We start from the raw sequence: 23,103 nt of genomic DNA on the forward strand, positions 1-23,103 counted from the left end.
AGTAGATATTTACATACATTCAATTGTATAAATACCTTGCTTATCAGCAAATCAATGTTTTTACAAAAAGATTATGTTCAAACATTTTCTTTTCAATGCATAAAACTTGTATTTTAGGTTGCCAGTGACCTAGCTATCATACAACTTGCATAATATGTCCCTTTCTAAAATCATATGGCATAATGGATTACAACTCAATATCAACTGAGAGAAAAATCTAATTTTTCAAGGAATGAATATTTATAAACATCAATCGAATTTGCTTTTAAATGTGCATGAGCTTGACCTCTGATACTGACCTCCGACCCTTATGCACTCCTCACTGTGTCTGGCTTTCCATGCTGCCAGTTTACATGATTTTCCACAGTAGTAAACTTCTTTACACCTGGTACAGGCAGATAAACGAACCCCTACAGAGCGGCCACATTCATAACAGTATTTGAACAATGGCTTCCTATTATGAAAATAATAAATAATTATTTCAAAGATTGCAAATATGTGCAATCCAACATATATTTTAAAATGCATGTAAAATTATATTTTAAAAATTTATGGGTATGTATAAAAACATCACCATGAAATATTTTCTTTCCCCTAGATTTTAAAGATTCTAGGAAATACTTTAGCTTATAAAATGTTAGGAAAAAACTAAATCTAAGTGATACATGTATAGTTAATATAAACTTTCAGAATATTAAAGTAAACTAGCAAACAATACATGAAACATAAAAAATACAATGACATTACCAGAACAATTAATAATTAAAAAAACAAACACTTCATAATTATACTGCTCACTCAGTAGAGAGATTTGTCATTAATTACTATGAGGTGCCATTTTAATATTTTTGAGGTATATTCTGATGTCTATAAAAAGAATTTTTAGTATCAAAAATGTAAATTCTTGATATCAGACAAATATAGCCCCTGAATGAAGTCAATCCATGGATATGCATGTATAAACTTCACAGAAAAGCATATCCACTGAGCACGAAGTGCAAAGTGCTTAGTCGATGTTTTCCTGTAAAGTTGATTCATATAAGGATCAATCTCATAAAATGGCTACATTTGCTATATTATTTTCTTTGGAACAAATAAGGGACAAACAAATTCATAACAGAATTTTTTAAGAAGCTTTTAAGACTTTTCACATTTATAAGGCCAAACAAAAAAATATGTGTGGTTCCGGTTACACTTAAAAAAAAATTAGGGTAGGTAGGTAGGGATTTTTTTTTTTTTTTTTTTTTTTTTAAACAAAATGATTTTCTTAATTTTTTCTAAATAATACCTATCACTGATTTGCAAATGGCATTTAGATGTGGTGTGATAATATACTAGTCATTATTGGTAGGGGACACCTACATGCTAGCTTGCTTTGGATTTAACACTATTAAACACTTGCACTATGTTTTGCAAGGAGGCCTTCATTGCTGAAACTAAAACTTAAACTGGAGCCATTGATGGAAATCGGGGGAAATTCCGGAAAAAATATGAAAATTGCCAAAAAAAAAGTTTAGGGTCGGGGGTATAAAATAGGGAAGGTCGGGTAACCGGAACCACACATATTTTTTTATTTGGCCTAAACATATCCTTGGATTTTCTGTTTTATTTTTTGTACCGTAAAGTCGCGAGTATTGGCCGGCCATATGGTACATACCTTTAATAATTTGGTACATACCTTTAATAATTTTTAGAATTGGTAGGGGAAGAAAGTAGTGCACTAAAACAGAATAGTTCTTGAACTTGCAAGCAGTACACATCCATATATGGTAAAATAAATAGGTCATCTTAATTATCTTAAAGATGCCTAATATATGTGTTGAAGAACAGAAATTTCCACTTTTAAAACCATTTTCATTTTAGAGATATCTTTGAAAGGACAGGATTGAATTGTTTGATGTGAGCATACCCTAAATTTTGGAAATATCCTACTTTTACTTTCATGTTTTTGAGAATTGACTTGCCTCCTCAATTTTTTAACCAGTGAGAGATATTAATTTGACAACTTTCAGTTGAAAAGTACCCCATCCTTCAATGAAAATTAGAGAAGAAGCTATGTGAGAAAACGTTGTCAATGTGAAATGTATTAGTGGTCTGTTACTTACATTCATGGTGGGACATAAAAAATTCTATTTTTCTTGAACAATTTTTATTTTATTTAAAGTGATTCTACTTAAAAAGCTATTTTTTAGTTAACGTTATTTCTAATCAATGTTTTTAAATAAGATATCAGAAAATACTTCAATAATACTAGACAATGCCTCATATAAAACAAGAAACAAAATTCACTACTGGGTTAAGAAAGTCAAACTAAAAATTATTATATTTTTCATAACAGCATGACCCTGTTGATCAGATGAGGGTGAATACACAAACTCAGGTTAGGTTAGAGACAGGAAAAGTTACGTGCAGAGGATTCCAGTGAAAAGAGCTCTGAAGTGAAGTCAGTGAACCATGTCGGACAAATTCTAGGCTGAAACAAAATGCCTTGATTCTCAGTTAAATTTAAGTTCAACTCATTGCTGGCTCCATGCACTTCAGATTTAAGGAGGGATTCTTGTCTGGTTTCTGACTAGATGAAATATTCAAAGTTTATTTGCTTATATGATTTATATATTTATATGTAAGAGATTTAAAAGACCACATTTTTCTTTCCTCATCTCAATTGTACAACTTTAAATAGAAATGGTAAACTGAGTTTGAAATCTAGCAGGGACTGTATTTTTGGCAGAATGGTGGCGTATGAAAATATCTTCTTTTCTGCCTCCCAAAATAATTATAGAACAATGAATTTAGTTATAATTTTACACAATCAAAGACTTGGAGAAAATTTTTAAATGTAAGTTAAATTAATAATAATGGACTAAAGTTTTAAAATATATCAAATAAATATGATTTTCCAAACAAACCACAATTATGTTAGCTTTTAAAAGCTTCCAATCTAAGTTCAGATTTGAGCCAAAAATCCGTAAAAAGTGTTTTTTCTCTCTTAGTAAATGGTCAAAACTTTTTGTTTTTATATCATTTTGTATCTTTATGTGACAACTTTACCATATGTGAAAATGAGAAAAATTTAAATATAGGAAGCATATGAAAATAACTAAAATATCTTAAAATTTTAAGAAAAAAAGAGAAAATTCTGATTAGCCACTATCCATTTTAGTTAAATTATTTATGTCAATTTGGTAATATTATCTTATAGACCCTATATGGTAATATTTCTTTATGCAAAAAGGAAAACATTTAATTCATTGAAATAGAAGTAGGCATCGCATGATTGGCAACAGTAATTTTTTATTCTTAATGTCCAGGGAAAAGGCACTGACCTTGACCTGACCTTGCCTCTAATATAAAATGGTCAAATTTAATCTAACTGATACCATCACTTAGTGATATTGTCTTCTTGATTCTGTGAAAATTTCATTGATTTTTAAATATAAGCAATAAGTGAGAAGAATCCCTCTTTAACTAATTTATATACTCTATTATTGAAATCAAGAAGGAAAGTATACACTACATTAAGTTCCTACTAAATCATATCGCATTTATGACAAACTTTATTCTAGCTATTTAATTCACTATATATGCAAGAAGTTAAAAAAAAAAAAAAAAAAAAAAAAAAAAAAAAAAAAAACCAAAGCAAAACAAACAATCACTTCATCAGTGGAATAATAGGTAATATGAAATATATCTGCTAACTGTAACCAGACACTAATGAAATTTGTCTATTTATTCAAAATGATAAAAAGTCATGAGGCTCACCTGAGAAACATAAAATGAAAAAGGTGATGATAACAAACAGTGATCAACCTCATAAATCCAGTAAAATATCAAACAGGGAAAAAACACCAGAACTGGTGTCTAGGAGGAAAAGTAAACATTCCCTGTTGACCAGTCACACCCACTGTGTGCCCTATATATTGTTCAGGAATACGGAATACTTTGTAGTCAAATTTAGACAATGACCTAAGAAATGGTATGAAACATGTCAGACAAAAAATGACCAATGGTAAGTCATATTTACAAACAAGAATTCGGGAAAAGTATAAACAGGGTTGTTGACTATAAACCAGGTAGTTGAAATCCTTGTGACCTCAACTTATATGTCAATAGCTTGCCTTGGTTGAAAAATTCTGTTTTATGAAAAATTCATGGTACTCAGAGCACGCTCTTACATATTGAATCAGTTGGGAGACTTAAACACCAAATGCAGGTGATGTTCAAATATTACAACATAAATAACAGAAGGTGACGATTGAAAAGCTGAAGTCATCCTTTTTGTCATACAGTTTAGTAATTAGATAGTCATTATTGTTATATTCAATGAAACATCTAATAAAATATGAAACAGATGTGGGAGACCCTTTGGTGTCTTTTATTTCGGGTTTGCTGGGATATATTGAGTTGACATATGAATGAAATTAACAAGTGTTAATTGATAAATCATTGTAAGTATATCTAAATGTCCAATTGAAGGCCTTAGCAAGTGCTTTCTTCTTCTCATGTATAAGTTTTTGAATAAATTCTGCTTATAGGAATATAAAACAGGTTGGCTAATAAAGGAGCACAAATAGTGCTCACTGGAATTCAAACAGATTGTTGGAAGACCTGGTCTCCAAAGACTACATTGATATTGTCAATGAGGAAATCCAGCATCTTTTTAACATCAACTTCAGAGTACTTGTATGTAGAATCCGAGTGATTTTTAACAAAGTAATTTTGTGGATGACCAATCACAAGATATGAAGATTTATGGGTTCCATTTTTATTTAAGAAATGAATCTTATAATTTTTTCTTTGATCGAAGTATCAAAGGAACTTGGACAGAAAACTTTTTCATCAATGCGCTACACATTTTCTTTAATACATTGATAAAAAAAAATTATAAGATTTATTCCTTATCATTTAATATTTCTCTTTCAATGATGATATTTAACATGAGAATGAATGATTGCCCAACATGAAAATATATGACCTAAATTTTCAGATGCGGAGTAATACATAACAAACAACATTCTCAAATTACCAGCTGCTTCTAACAATAACACACAAAAAAACTCACAAGTTTCGTTATAATTTTTGCTATATCCCAATGGGTATGTATGTACTTTGAATTTTGCCTGGTAAGCTGATATCTTAAGGTTTGTAAATATAAAGGGAAGCTACTCAAATACTACCTTGACAACTCTTTCTAGGTCACCGAAATTTTTGATTTCATTTTCGCATCTCTTCATCTGAATTTCAAACCTAACATGTATAATTATATGTATATATGTATCACATCTGACCATGCATAACACCAGGCTGTAAAATCTGGAAGAGTCTGTTGACCACTGTTTAATATTGAAAGAATTCCGTCCTCACTCAGTGTCTAAAGCATTAGTTTCATAAGAATTGAGAAATTAACAGCAATTCTTTGGTAGCATAAAAACATTTCTTCACAGTTCTATTGTTCATACCAGTTATCTCAAAGACAAACATTTAACATATGTACAATAAGTTCTTTCCTTCTTTCCTGTAACTGCATTGTTGTCATGCAGACTATCTGCTTTGTTTAGCAAAGGGAGATAATATGAAAAGAAAGAAAGTAGAAAATAACTCAGGAATGTAACGGACAAGTTTTGAAATTCTTTAATTTATCATGCTGAATGATTGTATAAAGCACAGAGAAGTCATGTTTTGGTGCTACTGATGTTTGAAAAATTTTGAGATTTGAAATTATCCAAAAGAATTTTTGTGGTGTTTTTAAGGATCCACATTTAACTTACACCACTTTTTGAATATGACGTAACAATTGCACAAATGTCTGAAATTTCTCCTTCCCACTAGTTAATAACTTGGTGAGTAGTAAGGATAGGGGATTGGTGAGTATGTGTATAGATAACTGAAACCTTCCTTTTAATTTGAATTTATTGCCCATCTAGATCCCTGGGCTAGGACAAGCAGAGACTTAAATCTATAAAAGTTCATGAGTGTGCTTGAAAATAAAATGAATATATATATACCACTACCAAGAGAAATCTATTGTCTACAGATCACACTAAAAGAAAGTTTGTTCCATATTTTCCCTATACACCCACAACTTGGGTGCAAAGACTTTAGAGAAAGTGGATGACTTTGAAGTCAAATCTAATCCTATTTCCTGTTGTAACCAGACATATTGAGTAAAAGGAAGTCAAGTATTAATATAATTTCAATGAGAAACATCAATTCAATAAACTGATAATAACACCTAGCCCTTTCTCACACAGCTAGTATATGGTTCAGGATGACTTCAAATTCAATATGTCTGGCTAAGACAGAAACCTAGCTGTGATAGCATATTTGTGGCTTCAAACCTGACTAGGAATTTATTTTTTGACATGAGCTGATTTTTTGAGGCTGCCTTTCTTTTTGCAGAAGCACTGAAGCGTACCACATCAATTTCCTCCACATGAAAAAGGCTGGCATGTGAATGCAAAGCTGAGTGTTAAACTAATGTGCAAATATTCATGTGTACTTGGGAATATGGAAAGAGCTAGGTTTACTTTATGCACAAAATGGCCCTGTAGATATACCAATTTATTGACTAACACCTTATGTTCCATTTTAAACATCAAGATAAAGTAGAGACTTGGTGCTTTCATTTCCTATTAAATTTTTTCTCCTTAAAGTCAAGGTCTTCGAAAACAAGCTTTATGGAATTGCAATGTTCTTGAATTTTAAGGAAAAGAGGTATATTTAAGTACTTTCAGAGAAGAAAAATAATATGAGCGCACCCTCTGATCTAAAAAATAAAACATGTTTTGTAATCCTCAGAAACGGTTCTATCAGTAAATAATTGCATATTTTAGATCAGAGATTGCGCTCTATATTAAATATCGAAAAATAGCTTTAAAAATTGGCTGTTTTTGTAGAAATGTTCAGGATATGGGGAAAATGACGCATTTCATGACGTCATAATGCATTGACTAGCCAGAAAATTACGTCATTTTTGGTAGATTCGCAATCACCTAATGTCTAAATGAAATTTAATGCATTGTCAACTAAAGCTAAGCAGTTTCAGTTTTTCAGAAATTCACAGGGCCAAAAAAAGCCCTAAGTGAACCTTGTTCTTTCACTCATATAATTGAGCACAATTTCAAATACACATTCAGACAAAACATAAAACAAAACATATTAAGAAATACAATGTACAACATGTGGACTTGACAATCTTGCAGCTGGTTCAAATCCTCTGTTCATCAGCAGCCTCTTTGTTTACTATGTTCATTTATTATTCTAATATTACAATGCGATGTAGCCCAGAAAAGTAACTCAAAATCTTCTAACCTTAGTATCTCTTTCTAATGATCTAATATTGCTCAATATGACACAACCTTACACTGTAGGTTTATACAGGTCATGAGAAACCCTAGTTGTCTAACTTAATAACTAGGTTCCACATTAACAAGTTATTTAAAGCCCTGACAAGAATTTTAAAAATTAGAATCTTGACTTAATTTGACCTTGTTAAATGATGCTTCCATTTAGTGATTCAGGTTCATGATGTAAAAAAGGGCCAAGAGGAAACTTCATGTCAATTTGGAGCTTCTACGTTGCAAAGTTACGGTTTGGGCAAGAATTCATCCCTGTAGATGACTTCATTTATGTACTGGGCAATGAATGCAACAATCAAGAGCATTTACAATCTCCACATTGCAAAGTTTTGACCCTGCCAAAGATCTCATGATTTTTATCTTGTCCAAATTACCTTGGATCTGGATCAAGGAACAGAATATCATCGGCATCCCCTTTGCCCATTTAACAAAATTTTTGCTTGACAAGATCTTGTAATTATTTTAAAACTCTAGATCCTTATAACCTTGACCTTTTTAATGATTTATGTCAGGATCAATGCAAACTCTTAAGTCATAGGTAACCTTTTGCCAAGTGTGAGCTTCTGATGTTTTTCCATCTAAAACTAAAGCTTTGAATTGAAATGGGATGAACAAAAAAGATACAGATACATGATGATTTTCATATACCCCCATTTCCTCACAATTTGTTTGCTAAATGATATATAATGTTTGAAATTTCTTTAATCTGTGCAATCTAGATATAAACAGGTCCAGGTGGTCTCTGTTTTTGGAGGATGGAATTCATCTGAAATTGTCAGCATTGCCATCTGATGAACCTTTCAAAACAAAGGTCAGTAAACTCTTAACCAACCAAAGAACAGAAACTCTTGCATTTTTAAAACTGTATGCTGTTTTCTCAAATAACAGATAAGACCTTACAAAACAAATAAGAGAGATAACCACATGTAATGCTGGAAAACTGCTGGATAAATGCAGGTATTATATCAATATTACAATATTTGTGTAATATTGTATATATATATATATATACATGTATATATCTTGGCAAACGAGACTCAAACCCAGGCCTACCGATCATGGAGCAAATGCCCTACCATTAGGCTACCATGAAATTACAGGAAAAAATCAAAAGTAACATTTTTTTTCTTTTTGTAAGGAAAAAAGAATTTATAAAGCAAAAATTAAACATAGTAATAAATTAGTGCAAAAATTGCCAACTTTGAAAATAAATTACATGAGATCTAGACATTATAAGAATGTCAAAATGTCACATACAAGATTAATGTTTGAGCTTTCATTAATATGTGCACTACATAGCTTGCACTCTTCCACTAAAAGTAGGCACAAGTACCTGTATTCTCAGAATCAGAGGAAAATTTCACCCATAATGCATTGCAAATTTCCATACAAGGTAAAGTGTTTGAAGGCCATATCAAATTTGCCTATCCTCTAAAAACAGAGGCCACCTAGACTTGATAAAGGGTTCGTGCATTGCGGAAAGGGATCTCTAAATCAATGTGCTTTCCATAGAACATACAATATCAATACATGGGAAACAGCATCTCTTTGAGAGTAATATTACCTGGCTGGTAAATTTGCTGGTTCCCGTTCTGGATAACCTCGTCCCACAATGGGATTCTTGGACTCAAAGGTGACCTTAGACATTTCCCCTTCCCCTGTGTCAACTCTCTTGAGAGACTTTGGAATTTTAGCATCAGGTGGTAGAGGGGCACCTGCTCCAATATAGACAAACCCTGGGCTAGGACTTCTACCTATAATCAGCCAATGAAAAAGCTCCATATTATGATCAACTATACCAGAATCAATAAAAGTAATAGATAAAGTTTTAATTGGTTAAAATACATTTTCATAGTACTTTTGAATGAATTCAGATATCTAAAGTAAAATATTAAATGTTAAATTGTCATTAAACTTTGAAATACATGAAATTCTATCTATATTCAATGTATACTCGAAGAAAAAAAGAAACATAATATGTTTGATGGTATGACTGTTTGGTGTTTGATGGTACGACTGTTTGGTTGAGCTCAGTTGTATACTTAGTTGCATTTTTAGATTCATTCTTTCTTAAGATCCACCACATCTAAACTGTGATTTGACATGAACTCGTATGTTAGTTGCATTTTCATATAAGAGGCCCAAAGGCCTTAACAGTCACCTGAGTATAATACAACACTGTAAAGGATCCATAGAAGAATAAAATAAACTGATAGATGAAGCTATGCTGGCCAAAAGTAAGAAATAGGATGATCAGGGATCAACAAAATAGTCTAGTATTCAGTAATAAATTTTAAAGCAGCAAAATTTTAAATTTTACAGCCATCCTATTTACTTGCCTGTACTTGCACCCATTTGTCACTATCACCAGGCTGCCTAAACAAAACAATAGTGCTTGAGCAAACCCATCTTATTCCCACTCACATAGGCCTCTCTTGGTCTTTTAGGAACATTAAATGTACTAAAGATAAGGTATTTTTGTCTCAATTTTATTTATCTATTATTGACCATTAAATATTATGAAAGTACTTTTGCATGATATATTATAAAAATTCTTGTATAATTCTCTCATGCAATTGACATTTTAATTATATTACATAACAGTGATTAATTATCATAGGTGAATAGTAAAGTGCAATAACTTCTCTCAGTAGAATACAAATTAATAGAGCCCTGCCCAGCATTAGAAAACTTGACCCAGTGGTCCAGAATTTAACAAAACACTATATTCTGTAATGACCAATATTTGCCCCCAAAATCAAACTTTGCAGAGAAATATATAATTATGTTTAAAACTTGGCGGAGGGGGGGAGGGGGGGGGGTTATCTGCAGACTTCAAAACATGAAAAAAAATATTCATCAGTCATGACGTCATACATTAGATATGGCTTTTGGAAAATGACGTATGATGTATATTCAAAATTTCCGTGATTTATAGAGAAAAAGGTGTATTACATCGATATTTTGAGTAAAAGTCACCAAGCGCATGTCTGTTCTGACTCAATGTTTTGATATAATGTGTAGAATGATAATATCAATGAAATATGTGAATTATGTTGTGGAGCAAATCTGCCCTCTATGAATAATACGGTAAAAGTTGAACAAATTTTGTCCATTTTGTCCTCTTTCTGAAAAATGACACAAAATCCAAATAGTTTGTTATGTCAGAGAAACAAAAATTACCAATATCCTACTTCAAATCTGTAATATTTTTTGTTTATTCAGGTTTTTCAGACAATATATATAATTAAGTACATTTCAAGGTTTTTTCATAATTTGACTTTTGTGGGGGCAAAAACGTGCATATACCACATATAGCTCTTCGGTAAAAGTACACTTGCTCATTACAACTTTGTACTCTGTTTACCTCCTAGATGTCCAGGAGCAAAGAAATAATGTATTTTCACTATATAATCAATAGAACCCCACCCTCACACCAGAGTCCCTGACCCAGGGGCAAAGGAAATTCACAATTTTGGAAGAGGCACCCTTGCTCATCATAACTAAGTACTTAGTATGTTTGCTAAATACTCAGCTGGAGAGAAGGAGATTTTCAAAGAAATAATGCATTTTCAATGTACAGTGAAACTTGTTTAATCTGGATGTTGTGTATTCCAAAATCTTGTCTAATAGGATGTATACTTTAAGTCCCTTTCAGTAATTTCAATTGTTTAAAATGTTGTCTAATAAGGTATGTTGTCTAATCCAGCCAATTTGTTTGGAACCAATGGTGGCCAGATTAGACAAGTTTTACTGTATAATCAATAGAGTCCCTCCCCAACCAGAACTCACAACCCTTTTCACTATATGATCATAACTCCAGAAACTCAGACTCTGAGGCCATGAAATTCATAACTTTGGTAGAGAGTTAATGCTTATTACAATCACTCCAACAGTTTGACTGCTTGATGCCTAGGAGTAAAGAAGGTTTTTAAAGATAGCATTAATTTTGATTTTTTTTTTACCCCTTCACCCATTGATGCTATATGCCAAAATTGGTTGAAATTGGTTCTGTGGTTCAAGAAAAGAAGCTGAAAATGTTCAAAAAATTATGACTAAGAAAGGAAGCACAATGCACATCACATTACAATGGATGAAAACAGACCCTTAATAAATCAACTACACAGTATGGATGGTGGAAAATATGACATCAACAATATTCCTTTGGTAAAGGACGTTCAATCTTTTACATGTATGTATGAACCTCTTACAGATTTAAGTTCCTTATAACTAAGACGTCCTTATATTACAATTCCTCTGAAGTGAGTTATACTTTATTACATCTGATTGTATTTAGCTATCATTGTTTTGCAGAGTAATAATTGCTAACCTGGCTAATATATTTAGAAATGTGTTTCTTTTTTCTTTCAGTGTATATAGTCCTATTGTGATCTTTACCATCCATAATAAGGCCTAAAAAAATTAATAATTTGGTTCTTAGGCCAGTTTTGTCAAAAACAAATCTGAGAAGGAAGCTTTTTTTTCCCCTTTTTACCTCATAAAAAACAGATGCTGGATTTTTAAATTTTTTTTTTTAATTTCAAAAACCAGCAACTTTTAATCAACAATGCTTCAACATTGAGTTAGAAATCAAATTTTCATTTTTTTGCCCTGTATGAGTGCAGGACAGAAATTTTATTTTATTCAATTGAAGATAACAATGGGTAAAACGCATTGTTAAATGAGATCATGGCGGGCCTGAAAACCAAGTTATTAATTTTTTAAGGCCTTAATATATACAATTTAGAAATAGTTCAGTGTAACTTGTCAAAAATGAATCCCAGCACCAACTCTAATTATATCATTATAAAATAATAAAAGTGAATAATGAAAACTTGTCTATAAATCTGATTGTTGCATATCCTAATACCATGTAAACTTAAAAAGTTTTGTATTATTATGGTCATCCTTAAATATAAGTAGTAATATATAAAATGTTTTATTCTACAGAACTGAAAATGGACCAATGCTGAATGTTATTATCATTAAAAAAAGTTGACAATGAAATAAAGCAACAAATACTAATAAGATTCATAAGCTATCAACCTTTATAAAGTGAGAAATCTTAAGACACTTGATTTTCACAAAAACATTCTTACTTCTTCTTCCTGAACTGACTTCTTCATCCATGCGCATTTTCTCTCGCTCAACAGCCTTAGTTCTTAAAATGTTACCAATATGCTCCAGTAATTTTTTCCTTGCCTGATATGTGGCCCGCTCACTGTGTGAGAGAGCGTGAAACGGCATGTGCGAAATACGACGATCCTATATGTGAAGTGCACATAAATAAGTTTATTGCATACCAGTATAAATTGCATAAAATAAATTTAAAAGAAATAAAGATACAGAACAATATTAAATATTAAAGATTCTTGCTTGCAGCATAGTACATGTAGTAGAAAAAAAATAAAAATCATCATCCATGCTCTTATTACACATGCAAAATCATAATTACTGTACAACTCATGAATTAAAGCATTCCAATATAAAATACAGATGTATGAAGTAACATGAATTTTTTAAAAATTGGTAGTGTTCCATGGATGGCATGTGTCACCTGCTATAGCACCATTAAGAGTATAAATAAATCTAGGAGTGGTCGGCTATTTATATTTTATATGTATACTAGTATTATATCATTATAGTTCATACATATGCCTACAAAGAAAACAAACATTCCAGGATAGTAAGACTGCAGGGACAGAATAATTATAGTGCCCCCTCTTGGTTTTTAACCTTGTTGGATGCGCAGCACAATTAGAGCTAAAATACATTGTAATCAGGGGTAGAGAGTAAAATTGTGAGACTTGCTGTCATGCTCTATTGCACTTCTGATCTCTAGATAATTTCTCCATCTCACCTGATTAAACATGTAGTAAGCATAATCCACAGCAGTTCCTATTATTCTCTTGGGTCCTATAGGAATAGGGGACAAAATGTTGGCTCCAGCCTTCACTAATTTATCAATCTTAAAAAATAAACATAAATAAAACCATACTGCAGTACACATAACAGGCTAGCATTCTAAATACATTTCAATACATCTCAATACATTTCACAATAAATTCTACATTATACTTACAAGATGAAGTCTTTGATTTATATTTTTACGCCTGTATTCATACTCTGTAGATGTTGCAGCACATAAAGCACTTCCCACTCCATGTGTCAGAGCCAAACTCGGGTCACAGTAGTAAGCTAAAAGTTCATCAATAGCCTGGAACAAGAAAATATGAAACTAGATGTGTCAATATGACACAAATGCCTCTGCTGTTATGCAAGTTTTAAATATGTGAAAGTTTAAGAGTGTGAAAATAACAATGGATGGAGACCGACAAAAATGAAATACCATATTGCTGCTTTTAATTTCTTGAATCAGTTTTCTATACCACAACATATCATATAATGCTGCATAAAATGGTGATCACTTACGAATAAAGCAGTGAAAAAAACCTACTCAAGGTCTCTAACTAGACTGTAGCTCTACTGATTTTTACTTAACAAAGGTAGAGAAAAAGTAGCACTTGGACTTGAAAGTATGGCAACAGCAATAAATAACATAATGATCCTTGCTTGGTTTAGTCTCGTTTGTGTCAAGTTTAATTGCAATCAGACATATACTGTAGAAGAAATAGCCTTTTGAAAGAATTCACTGAAATTTCTATTATTAGTTACCATTATAACACTGTTTGTAAAAATCAAAAACCAATATACAGGATTATGTGTCTTAGTGAAGTCTACTTGTGTACCTAGCCAAGTCTTACTGAAATGGACCAAAACTAGAAGGAGTAGCATTTTGAAAGAAATTCTTTGAATGTCTATTTTAAGTAACAAAACATTGAATATCCTCTATATAGTCTACTTGTGTTGAAGATTTTATTAGAATTGGATCAAAACTGTAGGAAAAGTAGCTTTTTGAAAGAATTTGACAGAATTTTTTATAATAAGTACCCATGGCAATGCTGTTCATCCAAATCGAAAAATCCATCCAAAGATTTATGATATCGGACCACAACTGTAGGACAAGTAGCATTTTGAAAAATTGTTTACAGACAAACAGAACAGACCAGTAGACCTAAAAACAGTGAGGATTAAAATTTCAAAGGGTCACTTTTTTCAGTAAAAATGAATTAATCAATGCAAATCTCGTATATGATTTGTCAGTCATCAATATAAAGAGACAAACCAAATATCATTATCTACAAAAACATAATTTTTTTTTTTGGAAAATTCAAGTCTATAGGGCCATAACTTTTGTTAAAATGATTCAATCAGAGGGAAAATTGAACTTATTCTGTAAGACATCAATATCAAGATACATACCAAAAATCAGCTCATTATCTATGAGCATAGCATAAAAAGTCTGGAAAACTAACTATAATGGAATGAGAGAATGACTGGCGGTAAGGGGTAATGCTGCATGTGTATGCCCTGGCCATTTCATGGCAGGAGCATTAAAAAAGAACCAATATATTGGTCAACACTTCAACAGATGATCAACAAGCTCCAAACTGAGGGCCAAGTTCTTTATTCTAAGGACACACTCTTCTTGTTACAGGCCTCTCTAAGTGACCTCTAAAATTTAGGCGCCGTCTGATGCCTTATCAAAAAAATTTAGTTGCCATTGCAAATTTTTAGTCGCAAGATGATTTTTTTAGGCACCAACTTTAAAAGTTAATAGTACTAGCTGTAATCAATATATAGGGACCCATGACGGGGCACTCATGGGTAGAGAGTGTCTAGTGCCCCCTCTTCTTTTGAAAGTGGTTGTGACAAGAGTATCTCCCCTCCCCCCCAAAATGTTTGGAATGATAATATGCAGGAGATACATTAACTTGTTAATGTTCAATGTAGAATTGTAAAACAAGAAACAAGAAGACTGATTTTGCTTTTCAAATATTTATATTTGATTGAACACCTCTCCCCCATCTTTTAACTTACCACATGTAATTAATATAAATCTTTTTTAAAAATTATAAAGAAAAATAATTATCAAAAAATATAAGTCAATTAAATGCAATCTTTAACTTAAGCATGCATGTAAAACTCTGATATTCAAAAAAATTTAAATCGATCATTTATTTTTAAGAAACTTGGTTTGAATGAAATATTCTTTAAAACTATGATTATATTGAGAATTGTTTACACGTTTAACATTCTTGTCTGTACAAGAACGAACTATCACTTATATGTAGACGATATCTCTAATGAGTGAGAATTTAATTGGCAAACATTTAAATAACCACTTCACTGGTCCGTCTAATTATCGATTTTCTGAAGCCAACAATTATCTGGGGCAGTTATTGTCTTATCTAGTCTACCTGACCTCTGTGAGTACTGACGCGACGTGAAATCGACGTGAAAGGTATGACTTACCAGGTTCTAACTAAAGAACAAAAAGGTGACTAAGAAAACATGACATGTCCATTGCTAAAAATAATTCCCTCTTCTTTTAAATTTCTTTTCCCTTCTTCAGAAAAATAAAAATTGTTAAAAATGTTAAAACTTCTGGAATTTGATGATCACATATTTAATTAATTTAAAATGGTCACCAATTTGGTGACATGGAAAAATTTTAGGCGCAAATAAAAATTTTTAGGAGCCATGGCGACTAAATTAGTCGCCAATTAGAGCCCTGTGTTCATTATTACACTCAGTCTTCAAAACGATATCTAAAATTCAGGTGCTAGGTAAGTGCCAATGCAAATGTTTGTGGAGACAGGCCAATTCTTTTAGGTGCCAACTCTTTCAACTTGTTTTTAATACTAGTCAGTATAGTATTACATTTATTTCAACTGATCCCATGTTCAAAACTTTACGCATGACATGTACACTACACACAATGCAAAAGACACGGTACACATCGATGGACAAAAACAGATTGCAGCTGCATGGTCATCAATGTGACTCAGCTGACCAAAAAACAATAAAGTTAACAGACAGACAGGTGATAAGAAAAACTCACTTGGTGAGCTAATAATACAAACTGTTTACAGCGAGGATATTCAAAATGCATAATTTGGGTATGACTTACCAGGTCATTACCACTAGCAATGGACAGGGCCAGTGCAGAAAAACCATTACATAAAAGGTTTGGATTAGCTTTGTGATCCAAAAGCAGATGGACAACTCGGCATGCATTCTGTCAACAATAAAAAAAAAGGGCATTTTTGACAGTGTCATTAAACAATCAATAATGATTTTTAGCAAAATCTTAAGTCCGGTCAAGTCAAGAATACAATGACCATATTTCTAATTTTACAGGACTTCTAGAATTTTGTTACACAATATATCTTTATTCCCTCCCTATGTTAAAAATACAACCTTGACAAATTCTTAATCAAGATCAAACAATCTAACATAGATAGATAGATATGAACCGGATCATGATCTGAGTATATATGGCCATGAAATTTCAAAATGAAGTCACTACAGCCTATTTTTGGGTTATGACATACTTCCCCCCTCCTCCATCAACTGAGAAGAATTGACAGTCCTACGCCTCATACTGTGAAAGATATGACACAGATATGGAAAAACTAAAAGATAAACATCCAGATGGTTAAACATACCCATACCAGTTACAATACAATCTGACAAAGACCAGGTATAAAGAGCATAAATTTCTATATAAATCATACCTTATAATTGTCATCTCTGGCACATGCAATCTGTAAAGGTGTCCGTCCCCCTAACAATTCCTGACTCTCTGGTAGTATTACATCCTTAGACCATTCTTCCTCCTGTAAAACCAACCTCTGATCTGAATTATGATCAATATTTATTACATTCTGTCCCAGAATATCAAATTCATCACTTTTTGCATTATATCTCAAAATACATAAACACTTGTACTTTATGCTTAATTATCAAGGTTTAATCAATAATGTTACAAATTTTAGTCAAAGTTTTGTACCTCATCCCCCAAGTTTTAAGGTTTTGTATGTTTTATTTATAAAAGGGGGATAACTTTTAGAAAATGTACTTTTGCATCTTATTCTTCAAGCCCCCATGTTTCAATTTGTCTTTAAAGGGGGTTAACTCATATTAAATTTGTAATTGCAGAACAGTTGTATGCCCCCTGTTTTCCAAATTGAATGTTCATTAATTTTATAGTGTGTGGTTATTTTACTTGCTATCATCTAAGCAGTCAAGATCAAAACGTATCAGACAGATGACATTTTCTTTCAAGATACTGTGGTCAAAATTTATTTAATTTGCTATTGTCAAAATTGAGACGGAAGCGTTCATATGGGATAATAATTTAATTTTGGTTGTAAATCGTGATTGGATAAAAAAAATTAGAATAAATTGTATAACCTGGGTTGCCTACATCACAATGACTTACGTCAAAAATGTATCAATCCGCTTGACGTTACATTTAAAATATGTACAATTTGTAGGCATTTTTGAAGGAGATATTGTCTTATTTTTTACACCTAATGATGGAAAATTAAATTATAAGGAATGAATCTAATAGCTACCCAAGTTATACTGGTATAACCTGGGTTGGAACAGTTAACGCTTTTTTATAAACCGCTTCATGGTTTATAAAGCGTTAACTGTCCCAACCCAGGTTATACCAGCATAACTTGGGTAGCTATTAAATTTATTCCTTAATTAACATAATTGAAGAACTAGAAATATTTCCATAGGACATGAATGCCTCACTTAAGGTTCATTTGTAAAGCAACAGTAAAACAGAAATGTACCTTCCTTCTTTGGTCTGAAATTGATGAAGCCCATCTATTATGTAACAGCTAAATAAAGTCTCATTGTTTCAAGCTCAATTTGTCATATTTAGCAAATCTATGTATGATCTCTTAAGTATATGGTAAAAAGGCTCTTACAGAGAATATTGGTGTATGGAGTTTTCCAAAGTAATCCTTTACGGACTACCGGTAAGTGCAAAATGAGGAAAAAATGTCAAATTCAGGGTCATAAGCTTTGTCTGAAATAGCCATATGCCTGATTTCTTATGCCAGCAGACATTCAAATTGGCAGGGCTGACAACTTTTACTGGTAATCAGCCCTGCATGTCTAGCTTATCATATATAAAGGTGAATTTCAAACACTGGTCATAAGGAATGTCAAAAATTTATTGCCCTCCCATTAGTATTAGTATTCAAAGTTTGATGAAAATATCTAAAAACTTTTTTTTAAACTTAGATAACTGCAAAATGAAGGTATATAAGAGATCAAAGTCATTAGAAAGGTCAAGCTAGGAAAATAATAACAGAGTTGAATTCCTCTTACCAATATGTATCCTAATATATGAAGTTTGATTAAATCATCTTCAAAAATGAAGTTCAAGGTCATGGGAAGGTCAAAGTCTTAAGGAATGTCTAGGACAGAAAATTATGACACAGTAACTGTTAAATAGCTCTCACCAATTTGTATAAGTCTAAGAAGTTTGATGAAAATATTATGAACAGTTTCTTCTAAACTATGCTACATGCAAAATAGGTCCTAGAACATAAGTCAAGGTCAAAGGGAAGGTCAAGGTAAAAAAGGAAAAGAGTTGAATGCTCCCACCAATATGTATCAGTGTATGAGTTTTGATGAAAACATTTTGAATAGTTATTATTTAAGCATGCTCAACACAAACTCAACTCAAATTACCCGAAAACATGTGTGAAATTCAAGTGCCCCCCATTGCTTTGTCAGACCACTACCCTGTGTGTTTCACAAGAAAAACAAATAAATTCCTTATACGTAAAGGAAAGCACACTGAGATATCATATAGATGCTTTAAAAACTTCAATGAGATTGATTTCCTGAATGATTTAGATAGTGCTAATTTTACATCACTGGAAAGCATATGTGACCCAAATGAAATTTTGAAAAAACTTTTATACCCTTTTTAACAAAGTATTAGACAAACATGCAAAAATTCAAACTAAGCGAGTAGAAAACAATAATCGCCCTAAATGGTTAACACCAGAAATCACTAAGGCACAACATATGCGTGACAGTTTCCATCAAAGTGGTGATTTGAAAACTTCAGAATCTGGAGAAACAGATCACGGCACTTATAGACAGTGCAAAAGTCAACTATTATAGGTCAACCATAGAGCAAAGCAAAAATCCACAACAAATGCGGAACACATTGAACATACTAGCATCAAAATCACATAATTTTGTACCAATGTCTATATCTGACAATGATAGTACAACTGAGGACACGCAAGAAATTGTTGAGATTTTTAACAATCATTTTACAGGTATATCGAACAAACTTATTACAAACCAAGCTTGAACATGGTAATAAATTTAGTATTCCACTTATACGTGAAAACGACGTGTTAGCATTATTGAACAAACTTGATGTAAATAAATCGGCTGGTATTGATACCATAGGTCCACGTCTACTAAAACATGCTGCACCAGTCATATACAAATCTGTCACTCATTTAATCAATGTCAGTATCTCTACAGGAATATTTCCAAATGAACTAAAATTTGCAAAGGTAACGCCCATATACAAAGGAGATAGACTTGATCCTGGTAATTATAGGCCAATATCTATCCTCCCCACATTGTCAAAAATAATTGAAAAACATGTCGCTAATCATATCCGTAAATACTAATCAGATTTTGATTTACTATGCAAATCACAATCAGGTTTCAGAGAATCACACTCATGCCAAACTACTCTTACTAAACTAATTGATGAATGGTTACAAGCAATGGATAATGGTAAACTTGTCGGCATAACCTTTCTTGATTTCAGCAAGGCTTTTGATCTAGTGAATCATGATATTCTGATTAAAAAACTTCGTTGCTACAATTTTGACCCCAAAGCAGTACAATGGTTTGACTCATATTTAGACTGTAGATTTCAGAGTGTCCAACTTGGAAATATAAGATCTGAAAAACAGTTAGTCACAGCGGGAGTGCCACAGGGATCAATTTTAGGTCCACTTCTCTTCTTATTTTACATTAATGATCTCCCATTGTTCATTGAAAATTCAAGCATTGACTTATTTGCTGATGATGCTACTCTACACGTTTCTGACAGTGATGTTTCTTCCATTCAAAATGTGTTATCCTCTGATTTAAACACTATAGAAACATGGTGCTCTCAGAATCAGATGATTTTGAACACTGGTAAAACAAAATGCATGTTGTTTGGGACACATCAAAGACAGTCAAATCTGTCGAGCCAAAATCTAAATTTACAAATTTCAGACCACTTTCTTGAGAGTGTCACACATGAAAAACTACTTGGAATTCATATTGATAATTCACTCAATTTTAATACACATATTGATGCTGTTTGTAAATTAGTATCTAGAAAGATACCTGTATTACGCAAGATTAAGAAATATCTTCCAATCAATACAAGAAAGTTATTCTATAATGCTTATATAATGCCATCAATTGAATACTGTTTAACAATTTGGGGTAATGCATCAGCCTCTAGCCTTGAGAGGATTCATAAGTTACAGAAACGGGCAGCTCGCTGTATTCTAGATGCTGCCTATGACACGCCATCAAAACCTTTATTTGAAAAACTTGATTGGCTGTCAGTACATGAACAATTGGCTGTAAATAAGTTAGTGTTGTTGTATAAAACGCTTTACGGTGCAAGTCCGAACTACCTGTCTGAAATGTTCAATTACCAATCATCCAATTCCTACCATCTAAGATCTGAATCTAAGTTTGATTTGTGTGTTCCAAAACACAAAACTAAAATATTTCAAAATTCTTTTCAATATTCGGGTGCAGTATTGTGGAACAATTTACCTTTAAATGTAAAAATGTGCCCAACACTTCAAAATTTTAGAATCAAGACAAGAAAATTTATAATAGACCAACGATCAACTTAAATTTAAAAAATTGTATATCTGCGGACTGTATCATTAATTTAATATTGCATGTATTGTTAATGTATGTTGTGTTATATTACTGTCGAATGTATTATTTATCATTTGACGTGTATTATTGTAATTTTATAGAGGGCCTCGAGGAAGAATAGTGCTTGCACTAATTGAGTTACCCTCTTTAAATAAAGTATTATTATTATTATTATCATTATTAAAATAAGGACTAATGTGGTCAAGGTTACATGGAAGATGAAGGCAATTTTTAATTTTTTTTTTTTTCAGAAATATTAAAAGTTTCTTTGAAACTGAACTAAAAGCCAAGTGTGAAGTGTGGACAGAGAAAAGGATGGGTCATATTAGGTAAACGTTGGAGGAATGGCAGACAGATGTGACAAATACTATGTACCCATGCCATACTCATGAAAGGGCATTAATACATTTTACATTCTACAAAGTCCTAATTTGAGAGGATTGCACAAACCTGAATATGTCTCTCTCTTAATACAATTCATGAATACAGAGTGTCTCAATTAAATCTGGATATTATCTACTATCATTTTTGAATATACCTGTAAATACTTCAACATATACATGAAACTTATTAATACTAGATGGAATATGATGACCTATTAGTTTCATATAAATTTTTGTTGAATTGCATGTGCTCTATAAAGTAGATAATTGAGAAATAGATAGTAAAATGATAATAATTATTACTAGAGTTCTATTCAGGAATGAGTCATCCTCAGTGGCTCTGACATCAGGATCTGCTCCAGCCTCCAGAAGCAGCTCTGTGATCTCTACACCCTCCTCTCCTGGTATAGCCGCAGCAATGTGTAAGGGTGCTAGGCCACCTTTCTAAAGTAACAAACATGGAGAACATGTTAAAAAATGAGTTCCAATAATATCTCAAAAAAAGAAGAGGCCCGTGGGCCCCATCGCTCACCTGAACTCTGACCACTCATTGTGGCCCCTCCCTACCACCCCAAACTTCAACGGATTTGAATCTACACTACCTAAGGATGCTTCTATAATAATATGTCATCATGGCTTTAGGGTTCTTGAGCAGAAGAATTTTTTCAATTTGTGTGTAGTGTAAAACTTTGACCCTTTGTTGTCCACCCCCAATCCCTTGGGGGTCATAATTTGAACAAACTTGATTCTACAATACCTATGGTTGCTTCTGTATAAATATGACTACAAATAGCTTCATTGTTCTTGAGAAGAAGATTTTTAAAGATATTTCCTATGTAATGTGTATCATCAAGTTCTTACAAGGGATATATAGGTTTTCTTTTTTCTGAGTTAATGATTATAATGCTTATTAAGACCGCTCTGTCTGAGGGTAAATCACACAGTTCTTAAATTTTTCTCTTATCTAGAGATGGGGACTGGGTAAGGTACTACTTGCACTGTGTTTCTCCCCCTAGGTTCCCATTGATAGATAAGAACCGGGTGTCTCAATCTTCTGCAGGTTTACTACACACAGAACTTAACATCAATTTCTTAGGATACTTGCCACTGGTGCTTATAACTTTTATTTTACTCTTACCCTTAACTTCTTTATTGCTGATTCAACATCCAACTTCTTCAGCTAGTTTCTGAATGCCTGACTTTCCCAAAGCTTTGCCTTATATACCCTTTAGCTAGTCCATTCCAAGGGTTGTTGCGTCATTCCACTATTTGAAGTCTTCAATGCATTTTACACAATGCCCCTTAACCCTTACACCTACATGTATATATTCCTATGTAAAACTTTGACCCACTGTAGTGGCCCCGCTCTCCCCCCGGGGGACATGATTTGAACAAACTTGAAACTACACTACCTGAGGATACTTCTGTATTAATATGACTAATAATGCCTTAGCTGTTCTTGAGAAGAAGATTTTTAAAGATATATCCTATATATTCCTGTG

The 23,103-nt window shown here is 32.4% G+C and overlaps 1 protein-coding gene across 1 annotated transcript in view; it reads right to left on the reverse strand.

The window, feature by feature from the left end:
• The window catches only part of LOC133200987 (ankyrin repeat and MYND domain-containing protein 1-like), a 64,874-nt gene that overhangs the window by 13,423 nt on the left and 28,348 nt on the right, over positions 1-23,103 (reverse strand). The window contains exons 8-15 of the mRNA XM_061336794.1: positions 21,905-22,045; positions 17,000-17,101; positions 16,393-16,500; positions 13,441-13,575; positions 13,219-13,326; positions 12,458-12,623; positions 8,923-9,112; positions 300-454 (exon numbers count right to left, since the gene is read on the reverse strand). Coding sequence (XP_061192778.1) covers positions 300-454; positions 8,923-9,112; positions 12,458-12,623; positions 13,219-13,326; positions 13,441-13,575; positions 16,393-16,500; positions 17,000-17,101; positions 21,905-22,045 — 1,105 coding nt within the window. The remainder of the gene's footprint in view (positions 1-299; positions 455-8,922; positions 9,113-12,457; positions 12,624-13,218; positions 13,327-13,440; positions 13,576-16,392; positions 16,501-16,999; positions 17,102-21,904; positions 22,046-23,103) is intronic.

Source organism: Saccostrea echinata, unplaced genomic scaffold (assembly GCF_033153115.1).
Source record: "Saccostrea echinata isolate AGI-Se365-2 ecotype Australia unplaced genomic scaffold, CSIRO_AGI_Sech_v1 ptg000042l, whole genome shotgun sequence".
NCBI classification, from domain to species: domain Eukaryota; kingdom Metazoa; phylum Mollusca; class Bivalvia; order Ostreida; family Ostreidae; genus Saccostrea; species Saccostrea echinata.